This window comes from Coenobita brevimanus, chromosome 103 (genome assembly GCF_032717465.1).
Source record: "Coenobita brevimanus isolate Jiangsu-jjx chromosome 103, ASM3271746v2, whole genome shotgun sequence".
Lineage (NCBI taxonomy): Eukaryota > Metazoa > Arthropoda > Malacostraca > Decapoda > Coenobitidae > Coenobita > Coenobita brevimanus.
Genome location: NC_137056.1, coordinates 39,885,523 through 39,904,219, shown reverse-complemented (window position 1 = coordinate 39,904,219; position 18,697 = coordinate 39,885,523). Strand labels below are relative to the sequence as shown.

At 41.5% G+C, this 18,697-nt stretch overlaps 1 protein-coding gene across 1 annotated transcript in view; it reads right to left on the bottom strand.

Moving 5' to 3' along the window:
- The window catches only part of Adar (Adenosine deaminase acting on RNA), a 439,541-nt gene that overhangs the window by 159,114 nt on the left and 261,730 nt on the right, over positions 1 to 18,697 (bottom strand). The window contains exon 3 of the mRNA XM_080285009.1: positions 7,430 to 7,621. Coding sequence (XP_080141135.1) covers positions 7,430 to 7,621 — 192 coding nt within the window. The remainder of the gene's footprint in view (positions 1 to 7,429; positions 7,622 to 18,697) is intronic.

Genomic DNA, 18,697 nt, shown 5'->3' with positions numbered 1-18,697 from the left:
TTGCCACAGCACACACTGCTTTACCATTTCTAACTAAGCAATCCATATATGCATTCCACAGGCTGTCCAGATCCGTTTAATTCTAATTCACTGATTTCAACTCCTCCTGTAATTCAGTCCTGCATTCATTGATCCTCAGCTTCTCGACTTTCAGTCTTTCTCCCTGACTGCTCCTATCTCTCCTGGTCCACCTCACTCCTCTCAGCTTGATCTTGCCATAATAAAATGATCTGGTAGACCCCCACATCGTCCTCTCACAGCCCTCGTATCAATAGCCATTCCCAGCATCGACCTCTCTACGAGCACGTCATCAATCAGGCTTCTTCCAACACGATCCCCTATCTATCTATCTATTGCCAGAAGCCTTAATCCCGTAAGGGGTGGCCACAAAAAAATCGCCTCCATGTCCCTCTGTCCCCTGCCATTTCACTGCCCTGCTCCCAGCTCACACCCTCCCTCTCTCATATACCTCTCCACTCCATCTCATCCTTGGCCTCCCTCTCCTCCCCTCCACCTCACTCAGATACACTCTCCTCATTAGTCGCTCACTCTCCATCCTCTCCACATGGCCAAACCACCTTAATGTGTTTCTCCTAACACCTCCTGTCACATCCACATCTACACCACAACACTCCTTCACTTCCTCATTTGTCAGTCTGCCTCTCCATGTGACTCCACATGCGCCTCTCAAATAACTCATTTCCACTGCTCTCACTCCTGACTTGTGTCCCTCCAACAAGGTTCAAGCTTCACTTCCATATGTTAGAGTTGGTAACACAATACTGTATGTAGCAGCTTTTTCACTTCCATGCTCATTTCCCTGTTTCTTATCACTGCTTTCAAGGAACCAGCAACCTTTCTTCCCTGCTGCACCCTTTCAAGCACTTCACCCTCTAAACTTTCATCCTTACTCATCACACTACCCAAGTACTTAAATGCACTCACATTCTCCATCTCCTCCCCACCCAATCTCACTGTGCATTCACTGACTTCACTCTCTCGAAGACCATCACTTTACTCTTCCCTACATTCACCTTTAGATTCTGTTTCTTACACACTCTCACAAACTCATCCACCAAGCCCTGCAGCTCCCCTTTGTCTTCACTTAACAGAATGGTATCATCTGCAAACAACAGTACAGGGAGTTTCCAAACACTGCCCTCCTCACTAGGGCCGCTCCAACATCCACTGCCCTACCTTGTATCTCTTTTATAACCCCATCCATGAACAGATTGAACAACCATGGAGACAAGACACATCCTTGTTTCAATCCAACCTTCAAATAGAAAAATTCACTCTGTTCACTATCCACACACACTGCAGCCTTAGCACCCTCATACACACTCTTCACAGCATTCAACAACTTCCCATCTACTCCATATATTCTTATTACTTTCCACAATCCTAGTCTATCCAACCTGTAGTATGCCTTCTCCAAATCCATGAAGGCTGCATACAACTTCTTCCCCTTCTCTAGAGACTTTTCCACTAAAGATCTAAGAATGAATATCAGATCTACACAACCTATTCCCTTCCTAAAACTTCCCTGTTCTTCTCCAACTAATTCCTCTGTTATTTCCTTAACTGTGTCAATAAGTATTCTACCATATACTTTTCCTATTACACTAAGATGGCAAATGCCCCTATGATTACCACATACTTCTTTTTCCCTTTTTCCTTTGTACAGGGGAATAATTATACCTGACTTCCAATCCTCCGGGACTCTACCTTCCTCCCAGGCCAATCTGCACATCTTCCACATCCATTCCATTACTATCTCCCCCCCATACTTCAGCATTTCACAACACACTCCATCAATTCCAGGGGCTTTCCCCATTTTAACATTCTTCACTGCTTCCTCAACTTCTATCCTACTGATTTCTTCCTCTTTTCTCACATCCCTCCTTCTCCCAGCCATTCCCCAGCCACTTATACTTGCAATACCTTCATTCTCTATGTTCAACAATTTATTAAAGTGTTCTCTCCATCTGCTCACTTTTTCTCCCTTCTCCACTAGTATTCTACCATTTTTATCTTTCACTCCCCAACTGACTTCTCTGGCACCCTATTTTTTTTTTTTTTTTTTTTTTTTTGTGAGGAAGAAGGAACCAAAGGCAACGAGCCTGCAAAACTATTCCTTCCAAGAGAAAAACAAAATATAAGAGAGAGCCAAATTCAAGATCCAATTATTTCCAGATGCCTGGACACACTGCGTTTGAAAAACTGGAGATCATAGGAAGTAGGAACTACAGACAGAGGGAGACAGTTCCAGAGTTGACCTGTTGCATAAATGAAGGACTGGGAGTAACGGTTAACTCTTGCATTAGAGAGTTGGACAGAAAAGGGATGAGAGTTTGCAGCTAGACGGGTGCTACGGGTCCGTCGTAGGGGTGGAGTAATGCATGCAGACAGTTCAGAGGAGCAGTGACCATTGAAGTAGCGATAGAAAAGAGATAAAGATGCAACTCTCTTTACCTCCTTCAAGAACATTTTCTTACATTCCCTCCACTTTACACTCAAATTCCTTCCATATTCCTCATTCATTCTCTTCTTACTCTCTCTTACTAATCTTTTCACCTCTCTCTTCCTCTCTACATATAACTCTCTCTTCCAACTTAACCCCTTCGATGCCCCCGTTTCTCATCCATTCAGTATGTGCTTTCTTCTTTTGTGCCACAGCCTCTCTCACCTCTTCAGTCCACCATGCTGTTCCTTGCATCCCCTTTCGTCTTCTCTCCACACCACACACCACATCACATGCTGCACAGATTTCTTTTGTGAATATCTTGCACACATCTTCCACGTCCCCCACCTGCTCCAATCTATATTTACCCAATCGCTCCTCCACTTTCCTCTTATATTCTGCCTTTTTTCCATCCTCTTGTAACTCTTCTACCCTCCTTGTAAGAACTACTTCCTCCTGTCCTTCCCTTCTCCTATTTCTCCATTTTGTTTGAACTTTGATTCTGACCATTAACAAGTGGTGGTCCGAAAGTCCAATCCTCCAATCTCTATACACTCTTGCATCCATTATACACCTTCTCTTCCTTTCCTCCACACACACATAATCAATCATTGCCTTCCGTTCATTCAGTTCACCATCCACCCTTCTCATCACTCGCTACGTATACCTATGGATCATTTTGTGCCTGAAGAGGGTATTAGCTATCACCAACCCTCTCCCGGCACAAATGTCCACTAAAGCACTGCCATTCTCATCCATCTCTGCAGGCACACCTCACTCACCAAAAACTCCATCCCTCTATACCATGTACTTACGTGCATCTTTGTTTGAAATATGAGTTACAAATGCACAACCTCCTTTCCTGACACATATCCTTCAGTCACTTCCCATTATCATTTTCTCCATGAACTCCATTACAACCCATTAATCCTCAAGACCAGTGCCTACTCTTCCATTCATATTGCCCATTACAATTACTTTATATCCCCCGGGCATTTCTCCATCCAGCACATCCCAAAACCTCTCTTTCTCTCTCTCACTCCTGTCATCACACAATGCATACACTACAAAGTTCCTATTATTAAAAATAAAAAAACTACCACTAATCTGATAATGGACAAAAAATTGGCCTGAAAATTCATCAGAAAACCATTTCAGTGTGACACTGATGATGTTTCAAATGAAGTCCAGGAGGAGGTTCTTGCATGAACCGGGTCTAGTTCCTTCCTGTTTATCCCTTGATGTTGTGTCAAGCTGTTCGGATTCCGAAGACATTAGGATAAAATGTATCTACAAAGTTACACTCCATCCAAGGTACTGGATCCAGTACTTTCCTGTTCATCCCATGTCAAACTGTCTCTCTTGACACTACTATGAAATTATGAGTTGTCAGCTCATCTGCAACACACTCTTTCAGTTCACCACTTTTAACAGGACTGAAAAGGTTGCAGAGACTGAAATCTTAATAAACAAAAATGATGGACAGAGTCAAAGAATAGCATATGAATCGATTAGAGAACTGAATGGTAATGCAGGTAAACGCAAGGAAATACCAGTTAGAGACAGGGAAGGAAATTTATTGACCAAAGATGGAGATATTAAAAATAGATGGAAAGAGCATTTTGAGAGTTCTTAATAGACCAATACCACCAGAAGAGGATATACCGTCTGCTCAGGAAGATTTAAATATAGAAACAGGAGAGTTGAGGCTTGCAGAAGTGGAGAAAGCAGTAAAACAGTTAAAGAATAATAAGGCACCAGGGGAGGATGGTTTATTTCCGGAAATGTTTAAAGTGGAGGGGGATAGATTAATAATGATCTTGACCAAGCTATTCAATAAGATATGGGTGACGGGGTTACTACCATCAGTTTGGAAGAATGGTGTAATTGTTAAAGTTCCGAAGAAGGGAGACCTGAGTGAATGTGGTAATTGGAGGGGAATCTCTTTGTCACCGATAGCTTTGAAAGTTTTCAGTAGAGTGTTGTTAAATAGGTTGGAGCCGGTGGTTGAGGGTATTCTGAGGGATGAACAGGCTGGTTTTAGGCAGGGACGTGGTTGCAATGATCAGATCTTTATAGTTAGGCATCTGATGCAGCAAGTTAATGAAATGAGAGTACCGTTAAGTCTTTGTTTTGTTGATTTTGAAAAGGCTTTTGATAATTGTTTTGAGAGAGACTATGGGGAAGATCATGAGACATTATGGAATACCAGAGGAGTTTGTGAGGGTCATTATGAACATGCATGAGGACACATTTTGTAAAGTGATGGTTGATGGTTGTCTGAGTGATTCATTTGAAGTCAAGTCCGGAGTAATTCAAGGTGGTGTTCTATCGCCTTTACTATTTATATTGGTCATTGATTACATTATGAAACGCGTTGGAACAGAAACCGGTGCAGGTATACTTTGGGGAGAGAACAGGAAACTTTTGGATTTAGATTATGCAGATGATATAGTTTTGATTTGTGATGGGCCAGAAGAGATGCAGAGAGTGTTGGACTGTTTGGTGAGTGAAGGTCGCAAGGTGGGTTTGGTTATTAATTGTGGAAAAGCTGAAATAATCAATATGAATATGGAAAATGCGCAGGAATGTGTAATTGGAGGTATGGTTGTAAAGCAAGTTGATAGGTTTAAATATTTAGGTACTTATTTAGCCAAGGATGGTTCTTTGAACTTTGAATTCGAGGAAAGGTTAAAGAAGGCTAATCAGGCAATGGGAATGCTTAAAAATATTTGGAATAATAACAATTTTTCTGTGCATACAAAAATCAAACTTTATAAGGTAATGGTTGGGAGTATCTTAATTTATGGACACGAGTCTTGGTACAGCACAGTGACTATGGAAAATAAATTCTTGGTGTTTGAAAATAAAGCACTTAGAAGAATATTAGGAGTTAAGTGGTGGGAAAGGATACCAAATAGCAGAATTAGAGAAGTAACGGGAGTGCAGCCGACTGATGAATATGTTAGATTCTCACGATGGAAGTGGCAAGGACATGTGTATAGGAGACAGGGAATAGTACGAGGTACACCAGGGTGGGTGGCACTTGGTAGGAGAGGTAGAGGAAGGCCAAAAGAGACGTGGGTGAGGACAATGAGACGGGAAGCTGGAGATAAGTGTTGGGGAGATCTTGAGGAGTTAACACAAGATAGGATGTGGTGGTGTGAGTTCATCGAGGCCCTAGGCATCCCCGAGGGTGCCACAGGAAATGATTGATTGATTGATTGATTGATTGAAAGCAGAAAGTTACCACAATGTGGTTAGATCCACCATTACACAGGACACAGGCCCAACCCTGACTAAATATGGCATATCCTGCCACCACACAATGTATATCCTACAGCGCAGGTCACACAACCACTCAGAGGCCTGGGTGATGGTGTGGTCTACCTCAACACTTTGGGTCACATACAGTAAATTGTATATTTAAATGTGTTTATCATCATCTGGTACATTCAATGCCAGTTTGAGGTACAGTAGTTAAGGCAGGCTTGCGAGTCATTAGGGGTAATTCGAGGGATGGTGTAGATCATAATCATTTTCCTATAGGCTCTGTGTCTTCCAAACAAACATTTCCATAATGCTGTTCCTAATGTTAACCAATTAGCTACAGTACAGGTGAACTTACTTTATCGGTGAGGATGTATTTTCCACGCTGGTCACTGCCCACACCAAGTACAAAGACAAGCTAAACACTAACTGAGATGTGTGCAGTGCTCTCCCTGGCATGCGACAATGCACTACGGATATGACAGCAGGAAGCTTGGTAAAAAATCTTGCTAAATGTCTTCTGTGTTCATGAATTATTTATAGAAACTTGCTTGCATTATAAGAGGAATAAACTTTTACAATAAAAACAGTTCACAATTCCCCTTTTAAATACTGGATGACATCTGGAATCAGATAAAAAAAAAAAAGGGGGGGGGGGTAGGGAGAAGAAAACCAACTGTTGTTGGAGACACAAAACTCTTTCGGCCAAAGTTCATTACTTAATTTTATTCTAGCTACCATCAGCAAATTCAATTTAGCTCTAGGGAGACTTTTCCTTTTGAAGTGATATAATGGAGATAAATTTTAATACCTGAACTGCAAGTGGTCTCAGAATCAAATATATTCATCTGGAGGTAGGAAGAACTTAAGTACATAAGTACTAGACAGATCTAGCACCAAATGGAACTTCCAAATTGTGAAGCACCATAAGGGGCTTTGCAAGAGTAAAGTACCTTGCCTGCGAAAATCCTTAGGAAGCTACAGTAAAGCACAAAATAGGCTTTGCTACTGAAGCACTTCCATGTGAAAAACCCTCTGGAGCTGAAGCGAAGCACGAAATGAGACTATGGTAGAGTAAAGCACGTTGTGAAAATCTACAGAGTGTGACTGACTGACCAAGCCATTGCTAAACATGCAAAATACATTATTATAATGAAGAGATTTATAGCTTAAGTGCTAATGGTCTTAACTGATGTCCCACATGATCCACTGGCAGTTCATAACAACATGCCTGCTTATTCTGTTATTCCTGTATGATATTGCCCTAGTATGTTTCATCATGGAAAGTACAATGTTAGTGTTCAACAGGGCAACACGTGAGGGTGTGTGATGCAGTCAACTGATAGGCCTCAGGAAACTGATAATCTAATTTATTTAGAGTATGTCCCCTTTTGAATTTCAAGCTATGTCAGAGGCAATTTCACTTAGTGTTCAAAAATATTACAGAGCTTCACTAGCTCTCTCCTTAACTTTCTGGCAGGTTAAAATTCCCACGCCATTATCCAAATGGTGCCTCGTAGTTTGAGGAAACTGTAGACTTTTTTCCTTTTAGGAACTGTGATAACTGGCAATAAGAGTGAGACATAAAGCAGCTAGTCAAACCAGAAAAACACCAAAACTGCTCACCAGAACTGATGTTTCCTGATTTAGCTCTTATTACCTCAAACATCTCTTATCTGTGATCTGCTTTCTCACCTATTAATTGTAGCACTCTCCTTTCCCATTCAGCTGTAGGTCTTCCTCTTCCAACACTACCACACAATGCATCTGGGTTCAGTCTCAATGGGCAGATGTCACGCCGCTCAGGAGTTAAAACGAGTTTAATCATTTGCATCTCTACTGCATTCAACATTGTAAAGGTAGGTGTGCGTGCAGTACGGAAAAAGGCTGAAGGTAAAAAAAAATATTACAAAGAAATGCAAAACAAAACCATTCTGTAACAAAGCTGATATGAAAAACTGTATACTGACAATCTGCACAAGTTAAACTGACATGAAATATACTGACGATCTGCGCAAGTCAACAAAGGCGCTAAGAGCACATATGGGTTATACTACAGTCAATGGTTATAACAAATGACGCAATCTATCTTTACTAACACCACCAGAGAGTAACACAGGGAGGGGGACCAGACTTAGTGCAAGTATATGATAAATACCAATGCTATGTACAATACCGCACACCAAGGGAGGTGTGGTATATGCCAGATTAGAATGTATGGTATCTTGGAATGTATGGTATCAGAGACGTAAAATAACCAGCTTTGGGGATTGGGGTTTTCCTTAGCTGGTTACAATCATCTGTTGGTAGCCAGAATAAAATATCAAAGTAATGAAGCCACAACCTTGACAGTAGACAAAGAAAAAATAAAATAATAAATAAAAAAACAATACTAAAAATATGACCAAAGGAGTTTGTTGCTAAATCATGTTTTAAAAGAGTGTAAGAGGACATTGAGGAGTAACTAATAAGAGCAGTGAATGATAATCAAATGATTATGCATATACTTTGTTAATCAGATATTAACAGAAAACAATCAAAACCAACACTGTCAATGACAAAGAGGTGCAAGGCTAAAAGGACAAATGTAGAGTTTGAAAATTACATTGATAACAATCTGAATTAGTATCTTACAATGCCTGAAGAAGCTAGCAATCAGAAAACCCAGCAGTGATAATGTGGTTGAAAAGTAAATGGGGAAGCGACAGGTACGAAAGAATGAGTGTAGCCAGGTGGAGGGAACAGTTAGTAATCTACAATGCTCCATCCACTTTAACCTGCTTAAAACTACAATTTCTCCTGCTGAATACTGAACTGCATCAAGTGATTTGGAGAAAGCATATGACAGGGTGGACAGGCAAGGATTGTGGAAAGTACTAAGAATGTATGGAGTAGATGGGAAGTTGTTGAATGCTGTGAAGAGTATGTATGATGGTGCTAAGACTGCAGTGCGTGTGGATGGTGAACTGAGTGAAGTTTTCTCTTTGAAGGTTGGGTTGAAACAGGGATGTGTCATGCCTCCATGGTTGTTCAATCTGTACATGGATGGGGTAATAAAAGAGGTACAAGGTAGGGTAGTGAATGTTGGAGTGGCCCTGGTGAGAGAGGGTAGTGTTTGGAAACTCCCTGTACTGTTCTTTGCAGATGATACTGTGTTGTTGAGTGAAGACGAAGGGGAGCTGCAAGGCTTGGTGGACGAGTTTGGGAGAGTGTGTAAGAAACGGAATCTAAAGGTGAATGTATGGAAGAGTAAAGTGATGGTCTTTGAGAGAGGTGAAGTCAGTGAATGTACGGCGAGGTTGGATGGTGAGGAATTGGAAAATGTGAGTACGTTTAAGTACTTGGGTAGTGTGATGAGTAAGGATGAAGGTTTGGAGGGGGAAGTGCTTGAAAGGGTACAGCAGGGAAGAAAGGTTGCTGGTTCCTTGAAAGCAGTGATAAGAAACAGGGAAATGAGCATGGAAGTGAAAACATTACTACATGACAGTATTGTGATACCAACTCTAACGTATGGAGGTGAAGCTTGGACGTTGTTGGAAGGGCACAAGTCAAGAGTGAGAGCAGTGGAAATGAGTTATATAAGAGGAGCCTGTGGAGTCACATGGAGAGACAGGCTGACAAATGAGGATATAAAGAAGCATTGTGGTGTGGATGTGGATGTGATAGGAAGCGTTAGGAGGAATACACTGTGGTGGTTTGGCCATGTGGAGAGGATGGATGGTGAAAGACTGACGAAGAGAGTGTATGTGAGTGAGGTGGAGGCTGAGGATGAGATGGAGGGGGGGAGAGGGAGGGGGAGGCTGAGGATGAGATGGAGGGATGGGGTGGAGAGGTATATGAGAGAGGGGGTGTGAGTTGGGAGCAGGGCAGTGAAATGGCGGGGGACAGGGCGACGTGGAGGCAATTTGTTTGTGGCCACCCCAATCGGGATTGAGGAGTCTGGCAATAGATAGACAGATAGATCAAGTGATTAATGAGAGAAAATGGAGCTATCATGAAAAAGTGCTATATAAAGGATGCATAGCTATACCAATGTCTTATTCCATCAATGGGCCACGGGAAATAAGCAGCAAAATGACAAATATCTCTGCCACATTGAGGTGGATGAAGTATAGTACCAGACAGTAAAAAAGCTAAAATATGAGGTAAGGAAAAGGGATGATGATGAGAGTGACATGAGTATTACAGTGCTGTCCCTCCCCATCTGAAGCATTCCCTCTACCCTTCCTAGGTTCCCCCAAAGTTCCAACAGCTCAACAAATCCACAAAAGGCATACACATCATATTCTGAAGAAACATTTGATTTCTCATTCACACTGAATACCTTAATAATGACAGAACACCATACCCACTCTTATTACACTGCTTTACTTACATTGTACTTTCCACTTACAAGTATTCAGTCCACTTTAACATAGGTCACTCCTTAATTTCTTTTGTTACAGTTCCATCCATCATCCAATCAGATGTTGCCCCAGGAGAAGAGCACAAGCTCAGGGGTAGGCATATTGGTCCTGACATGTAAGATAAGTGTGACCAGCGTCACTCATCCCTGAATGGCATTATGTGAGCAATAAACCCCAACCACCCCTTGGATATAAACCTGCACAGGCTCAATCCGACTAGAGTGCCTTCATTACCCACTAAACCACCAGGCACCATAATTTTGTTATATGATTACCACCCACCATAGTACATGGCTTCCTGGAGTACAGGAAACCAATTGGTTTGTCACTCACTGTAAAGTCACCCATTGGCAAAAGGAAGAGGAAAGAATGAAGGAAAGAAAGATAAAAGAGGAAGTGTAAAGTCACGCAATGGGAGAAGGAAAAGGAAAGAATGAAGGAAATAAAGACAGAAGAGGAAGGAGGGAAAGAAGAGAGGAAAGGGCAGACACCCAACAGCTGCACTACCTGTACATCAAGTGATTGGATGGTGGGCGTCCCCATCTACCGCTTTACATACCGTTAATCATAGCAATAATGCAAAGAATAAAAAATCATTCATGAGCTCAAACATTAAGAAATGGCAATGATTAGATGGATGTGTATCATCCTCCAATGCGAGGCCGGGGGGTTGGGGGCTAGGATTATGACTGAAAAGTTGAGGGGAAGGATGGGACTGGAACGTATTGGTGTTGTGATGAGGAGGCACAGACTGAGATGGTTTGGGCATGTTGAGAAATGGAGGATGACTAACTGGGTGCAGAAGGTGAGAAGTGTGAATGCTAAGGAAAGGGTTGCAAGATGAAGACCAAAAAAAAAACTTGGGACCAAGTCACTGAGTGTGACCTCAGGGATAAAGGACTGAATAGGGAGGCAGCCTGAGACCTAGCAGTGTGGACAGCCACTATTAGCTGACCGAGGCCGATGCAAGTAAGGATGTTGGAGCCTTTATAAACGATACAAATGATATGTATCTATCTCCTTTATACTCAGCAATTTCAATTTTTAGTGGTAGGTGGTGGTGACCATCATCCACTCACTCGATGTAGTGCTGCCTACTTCTTCCTTAGCCTTTATCATTCTTTTTCTGTGCCTGCCCTCCTCTCTTCCTATTTCTCCCATCTTTCTGTCACTTCTTATTGCTTCTCTTTCCTTTACAGGTAGCTTTACAATGCATGACAAGCCAAATGGTTCCCTGTATGCCAAGAAATCATTTACAACGCTGAGTGGTAACCATATAACCAAACCATACTTGCTCCCTACGTGTCAGCAAGTAGGTTGGTGGAGGGTTAGTGCCCCTCCCCATAAAACAAATAACTCAAAGTCAAATGGCCACCCCTTACGGGATTATGGCGTCTGGAAATAGACAGATAGACAGATAGAATTTCAATTTTCATTCTGATTTCATCTGTGAATGGCATAAGAGAAAAAAGTAAATAAGCATTAGAGATGTTAATCATGAAGTTAAGTCGGTAGAAACTCACTACAAAACTTAAGCATTTCATGTATTTACTTCCTTTATACAGTGCAGCCTCATTATACGATGCCCCATCATGTGATAAATCGCTACAATAATTAAAAAGTTATACTTTGTCTTAGTACACCGATAAATTTTAAATTGCAATTTTGATACAATATTTTTGATGGCCGCCTCCAAGAATCTCGCGCGGACGCAGTGACACACAAAAGCCAAAATAACTGCCAGTGTTTACCTTGGCTGTGATCATTGCCTTTTGTTCTACTTTGTGCATGAGAGGCCACTGAAATGCAACTGTTATCACCAAATAGCAATGCAAGTGCTTCACAAATACTGTAATGCAATGTGCAATATTAAGTGAAATTATACTCTTTTGTGTGTGATAAACTTGTGACTTGGGAATTGTGTCAACCTTATGTAACTATCATCCCCTTTCTAGGCCTCTACACAGCTGATTGAGCAAAGATGCCCGCCCAGTGTTCACACTAGCTGTGATTGTTGCCTTTTGTTTTATTTTGTGCATGAAAGAACACTGGAACACCACTGTTATTGCCAAAAACGAATGCAAGTGCTTAACAAATTGTGCAGTTTGCAATATTAAGTGAAGTGAGATGTTTTGTATGTGAAATACTGAAACATGTGACATGGAAACAGTCAACCTTACATAATCATAATCTCCATAACAGGCCTCTACACAGATGAGTGAGCCAAGATCCCCTCCCAGTGTTCACATTGGCTGTGATCGTTGCCTTTCATTTTATTTTGTGCATGAAAGGCTACTGAAACACCACTGCTATCGCCGAAGAACAGTGCAAGTACTCAACAAACGGTGCAGTTTGTGATACTGAGTGAAGTGTTACCATATCTTTTTGTTCTGAGTGGTCATCCAAGCCTTCCAACTGTCCCTCATCCTGTGGGGGGGGGGGGACCCTTGGTGACGCCTCATACCGGCATATGACAAATTTCAGGTGGGTGGCAAAGGTTTTTACATCATTTTAGACTTCAAGATTGAGGTCACCCTCCCTAACCCCATTTTATATTGACCTCGTTATGCGATAATTCATTATGCAATAGGTCTTCACTTGACACAACCTTACCGCATAACAAGGCTGCACTATACTCCAGCAATTTCAATTTTCATTTTGTGCTTGGTCTGAGATAGCCATAAGAGAAAAAAATAAATGTGTATTCTAGGGGTTAATCAAAGTTAAGCTGGTTGAAACTCACTACAGAACTTAGGTGTACATCTGGGCAAGCACTATACAGCAAAACCTCACTAGAACAGACTGATTGGGGCCCAAGTCATTTAGAAAAAAGCAAAACTCCGATAAAAGCAACATATGGACTTCCCCCTGCTGAGATATTTTCATACATGAAAAGCATTATGGCAACAATCCTGCTTCACCCCACCACTTCCTTCTAACTTAGGGCAATATCCCATTTGTGTCTTTTCTCAAATGCCAATATCAATACGTTATTGCATAACACAGTATAATTTTTGCAAGGTTTAGACTTGTAAAAGGCCATATGTAACACATACAGGAAGATATTTTCAGACGTGAAAAGCATCATGGCCACTATCGTACTTCACCCCCACCAATTCCTTCTAACTTGTGGCAATATCCTGTTTGCCACTTTTCCCAAATGCCACTATAAATAATTTATTGCATAACAGTAAAACTTAGGCAAGGCTTGGAAATAATAAAACTCTATCTATCTATCTATTGACAGATGCCTCAATCCCGTACAGGGTGGCCACAAACAAATCGCCTCCACATTGCCCTGTCCCCCGCCATTTCACTGCCCTGCTCCTAACTCGCAACCCCCTCTCTCATATACCTCTCCACTCCATCCCTCCATCTCATCCTCGGCCTCCCCATTCCTCTCCCCCCCTCCACCTCACTCACATACATTCTCCTCATCAGTCTTTCACCATCCATCCTCTCCACATGGCCAAACCACCTCAGTGTGTTCCTCCTAAAACTTCCTATCACATCCACATCCACACCACAATTCTCCTTTATATCCTCATTTGTCAGCCTCTCTCTCCATGTGACTCCACAGGCTACTCTCAAATAACTCATTTCCACTGCTCTCACTCTTGACTTGTGTCCTTTCAACAACATCCAAGCGTCACTTCCATACGTTAGAGCTGGTAACACAATACTATCATGTAGTAACTTTTTCACTTCCATGCTCATTTCCCTGTTTCTTATCACTGCTTTCAAGGAACCAGCAACCTTTCTTCCTTGTTGTACCCTTTCAAGCACTTCATCCTCCAAACTTCCATCCTTACTCATCACAATACCCAAGTACTTAAACGTACTCACATTTTCCATTTCCTCACCATCCAACCTCACTGTATATTCACTGACTTCACCTCTCTCAAAGACCATCACTTTACTCATCCCTACATTCACCTTTAGATTCCGTTTCTTACACACTCTCCCAAACTCATCCACCAAGCCTTGCAGCTCCCCTTCACCCTCACTTAACAACACAGTATCATCTGCAAACAACAGTACAGGAAGTTTATAAACACTACCCTCTCTCACCAGGGCCACTCCAACATCCACTGCCCTACCTTGTACCACTTTTATTACCCCATCCATGAATAGATTGAACAACCATGGAGACATGACACATCCCTGCTTCAACCCAACCTTCAAAGAGAAAATTCACACAGTTCACCATCCACACGCACTGAAGCCTTAGCACCCTTATGCATACTCTTCACAGCATTCGACAACTTCCCATCTACTCCATATATTCTTAATACTTTCCACAATCGTTGTCTATCCACCCTGTCATATGCTTTCTCCAAATCCATGAAAGCCACATACAACTTCTTTCCTTTCTCTAGGAACTTCTCCACTAAAGATCTAAGAATGAATATCTGATCTACACAACCTCTCCCCTTCCTAAGGCCTCCCTGTTCTTATCCAACTAATTCCTCTGATATTTCCCTAACTCTGTCAATAAGTATCCTACCATACACTTTTCCTATTACACTAAGAAGACAAATGCCCCTATGATTACCACACACTTCTTTTTCCCCTTTTCCTTTGTACATGGGAATAATTATACCTGACTTCCAATCCTCCGGGACTCTACCTTTCTCCCAAGCCAATCTCCACATCTTCCACATTCATTCTACTACTATCTCTCCCCCATGCTTCAACATTTCACCACACACTCCATCAATTCCTGGGGCTTTCCCCAATTTGACTAGCTTCATTGCTTCCACAACTTCTGTCCTACTAATTTCTTCATGTCTTCTCACCTCCCTCCCCCCAGCCATTCCCCAACCACTTATACTCGCACTACTTCCATCCTCTATGTTCAACAATTCATTAAAGTGTTCTCTCCATCTGCTCACTTTTTCTCCTTTCTCCATAAGTAATCTACCATTTTTATCTTTCACTCCCCCGCTAACTTCACTGCCACCCTGTCTTACTCTCTTCACCTCCTTCCAGAACATTTTCTTACAGTCCCTCCACTTTCCACTCAAATTCCTTCCAAGTTCCTCATTCATTCTCTTCTTACTCTCTCTTACTAATCTTTCCACCTGTCTCTTCCTTTCTATATATCTCTCTCTCTTCCACCTCTCAGCTTCTTCCACACCCCTATTTCTCATCCATTCATTGTATGCTTTCTTCTTTTGTGCCACAGCCTGTCTCACCTCTTCATTCCACCATGCTGTTCCTTCCACCTCCCTCTGTCTTCTCTTCACCCCACACACCACATCACATGCTGCACATATTTCTTCTGTGAATATCCTGTACACATCTTCCACATCCCCCATCTGCTCCAATTCATATTTACCCAATCGTTCCTCCACTTCTCTCTTATATTCTGCCTTTTTCTCATCCTCTTGTAACCTTTCCACTCTCCTTGCTACTACTCCTTCCTCCCGTCCTTCCCTTCTTCTATTTCTCCATCCTACTTGGATCATGATTCTGGCCACCATCAAGTAGTGGTCCGAAAGTCCACTCCCCCAACCTCTATAAGCTCTTGCATCCATTACACATCTTCGCATCCTTTCATCCACACACACATAATCAATCATTGCCTTCCTTTCATTCAGTTCACCACCCACCCTTCTCATCAATCGCCATGTATACCTGTGGATCATTATGTGCCTGAAGAGGGTATTGGCTATCACCAACCCCCTCCCAGCACAAATGTCCACTGATGCACTGCCATTCTCATCTATCTCAGCAGGCACACCCCACTCACCAACTATTCCATCCACCTCCACATTCCCTACTTTACCATTCATATCACTGATCAAAAACACTCTCTCATTCCTTCCAAACTTTTCCATGCACACTTCCACATTTGTCCAGAACTCTTCTCTCAGTCTGCTCGCACGATCTTGCGTTGGCGCATACACACACACACAATCGCCCACATTTGTATTCCAACTTTCAATCGTACCCACACAATCCTAGATGCAACTGATCCATACTCTCTTATGTTCTTCTTCCATCTTTTACTCACAACAACACACACTCCTTCTTTTGCCCTCTCATTTTCACCTAACCCAACTCAAAAGTACAGCAATAAAAAAATATATTACGTGACCACTCTGACTCACTTGGCTCACCCTACTCTATCCCCCCAACCTTGCCGAGTGTTTATCATCATTCAGCACCTGGTGAAGGATCATTTAGAGCAAATCCTTAGAAATCTTTAACCATTTTCTTCAGGGTCATTGTCAAGGAACAGCAAATCATCCTCCTGATTGTCTTCACTAGCTGGAGCTAAATCATGGATGGGAATTGGAAGTGCAGCTTGTACCTTGCATGTCACGTGGTGTACTTAATTTTAAGCACTATTCAAATACTGTACTATGCACTTTATACACCTTATTTTTTTGCGATCTTATAAACTAAAGATGTTCATTCTGTCTGTATACCATATTTCACTTACCACTCGTCACCCTCGAGCAGTTTATCAGGGATGTCCGGGGAAATGATGTGGGGGGAAATGATGTGGGTCGACTGAAGCACAACACGGCGGGACAATAGTGACGTCGCCAGCCTGCCACCAACCGATGCACAAACACACAAACCGTTCGCCGTATGATTAATACTAGGTGTATTGACTGTGTATTAATATTAATGCAGACCCCATTTCTAATTTTTTAGCATTTAGAAAGTACTTTATTGGTACAATTTAATTTCAGACACTTTTCAAATACTGCCTTGTACATTTTATGCATCATATTATTTAAGATCTAACAAACTAAAGATGTTCACTTTGTATATTCCACTTAACACTCATCACCCTCAGGCAGTATATCAGGGACTTCCAGGAAATGATGTGGGGTGGAAATAGCATGGGCCAGACTGAGGCCACAGAATGGGGGAACAATAGTGACGGCGTCATCCCACCACCAACCGATGCACGAACACACAAACTGCGCAGACAATATGGCCGCCCCAGCCTGAGGTTAGGCAGTTCAGACCGCTTCTAGGTTTTTCGGAGTTCTCCCGATACATAAGAAATAATTCTGATCAGCTCCTCGACTCCGAAGAAAGCAAATTCCGATCTTGTGAAGTCCCTTGTGGTGAGGTTACTCTACATAATATATATATATATATATATATATATATACACACACACACAATAAAACCTCAATGTAATGAACTAATTGGGGGGGAGGGGTGGGTCGCTATTTCTGAAAGTTCACTATATATGAGGGGTGTCCTTCTTATCCTAATTTATGAATTTAAAAATGTCTCGAACCTGCCAAACATCCAAGATTGTATTAAAAAAAAAAAAAAAAAAAAAAGTAAGAAGTTTTAAATACTTACTCTTACGATATCAGCTTGTAATGGTATCAAGATGTGAAAAAACGAGTTTAATCAACAAAAATAATGCTAGTTCAGCAACTGCATCATGCAGATGATCCTACATTAAAAAAAAAAAAATAATAAAAAAAAAAATAATAATAATAATATACTATATTACCAACAGTTTAACTTGTCACTCATGATTACAGCTGTAAATCAGAGGAAGAAAAGTTTACACAATACAGTCAGGCCTAGCTATACATTACTCATTCTGTGATAAATTGCCAAAATTATGAACTAAACGTTATACACAGTTTTGCTATAACAATGGTGAAATGATCTCAAATTCAGTAAAGGAATGCCTCCCAATCAGCTGCTTGAGCCAAGATGGCTGTCTAGTGTTTTGCCTACATTCTCTGTGATCGTCTCCCTTTCCTTCCATTTTATGACTCAAAGGCTAGTGAAACACCACTGCTATCGCCAAATAACAGTGCAAGTGCATAACAAATAGTATGGTGTGCGATATTAAACATAGTGATCTTTGTGTGTGTGAAATATTGAAACTTATGACCTGGAAATAATGTCTGATAAAGATGTGACCCCTTGTGGAAAGCGTGTTGCTAATGAAGGCAACGATGGCATTTATTTTTTTTTTTATTAAAAATACAGCTTACGTGGTCATAGACCCCCTCCCTATCCCCACTGAACCCATTATATTAACCTTGCCATACAATTAATTGTTATGCGATGCATTTTCACTTCATGTAACCTCATCATACAGTGAGGCATGACTGTATGCAATAAACTGAAGTACAGAATTAAGCCCAACAAAAAATCTGCACAAATTTATATAATACATACTATATATCCAGACTAGACATGAAAAATACCAACATTTTTTGCATACAAGAGCTTATTGTATACAGCAGCATGATACAAAAGACAACAGCAACTCAACAGGCAAAAACAACAAACTCACACTTGACAGGTGTTATTTAATCTTATCGGTGTGTGTGTGTGTGTGTGTGTGTGTGTGTGTGTGTGTGTGTGTGTGTGTGTGTGAGAGAGAGAGAAAGACAGAGGGAGAGAGGGGGGGGGTTACTGTACTGTTCATCAGCAGAGTATGTACATTGAAAGCAAATTTTTATCCATCCACTAAATGGGCTACCATAAACTTATTCCACAGATGAAGTTCCTGTACCACACTTCCAGTCATTACCAGTCTATGCATAAATAAACT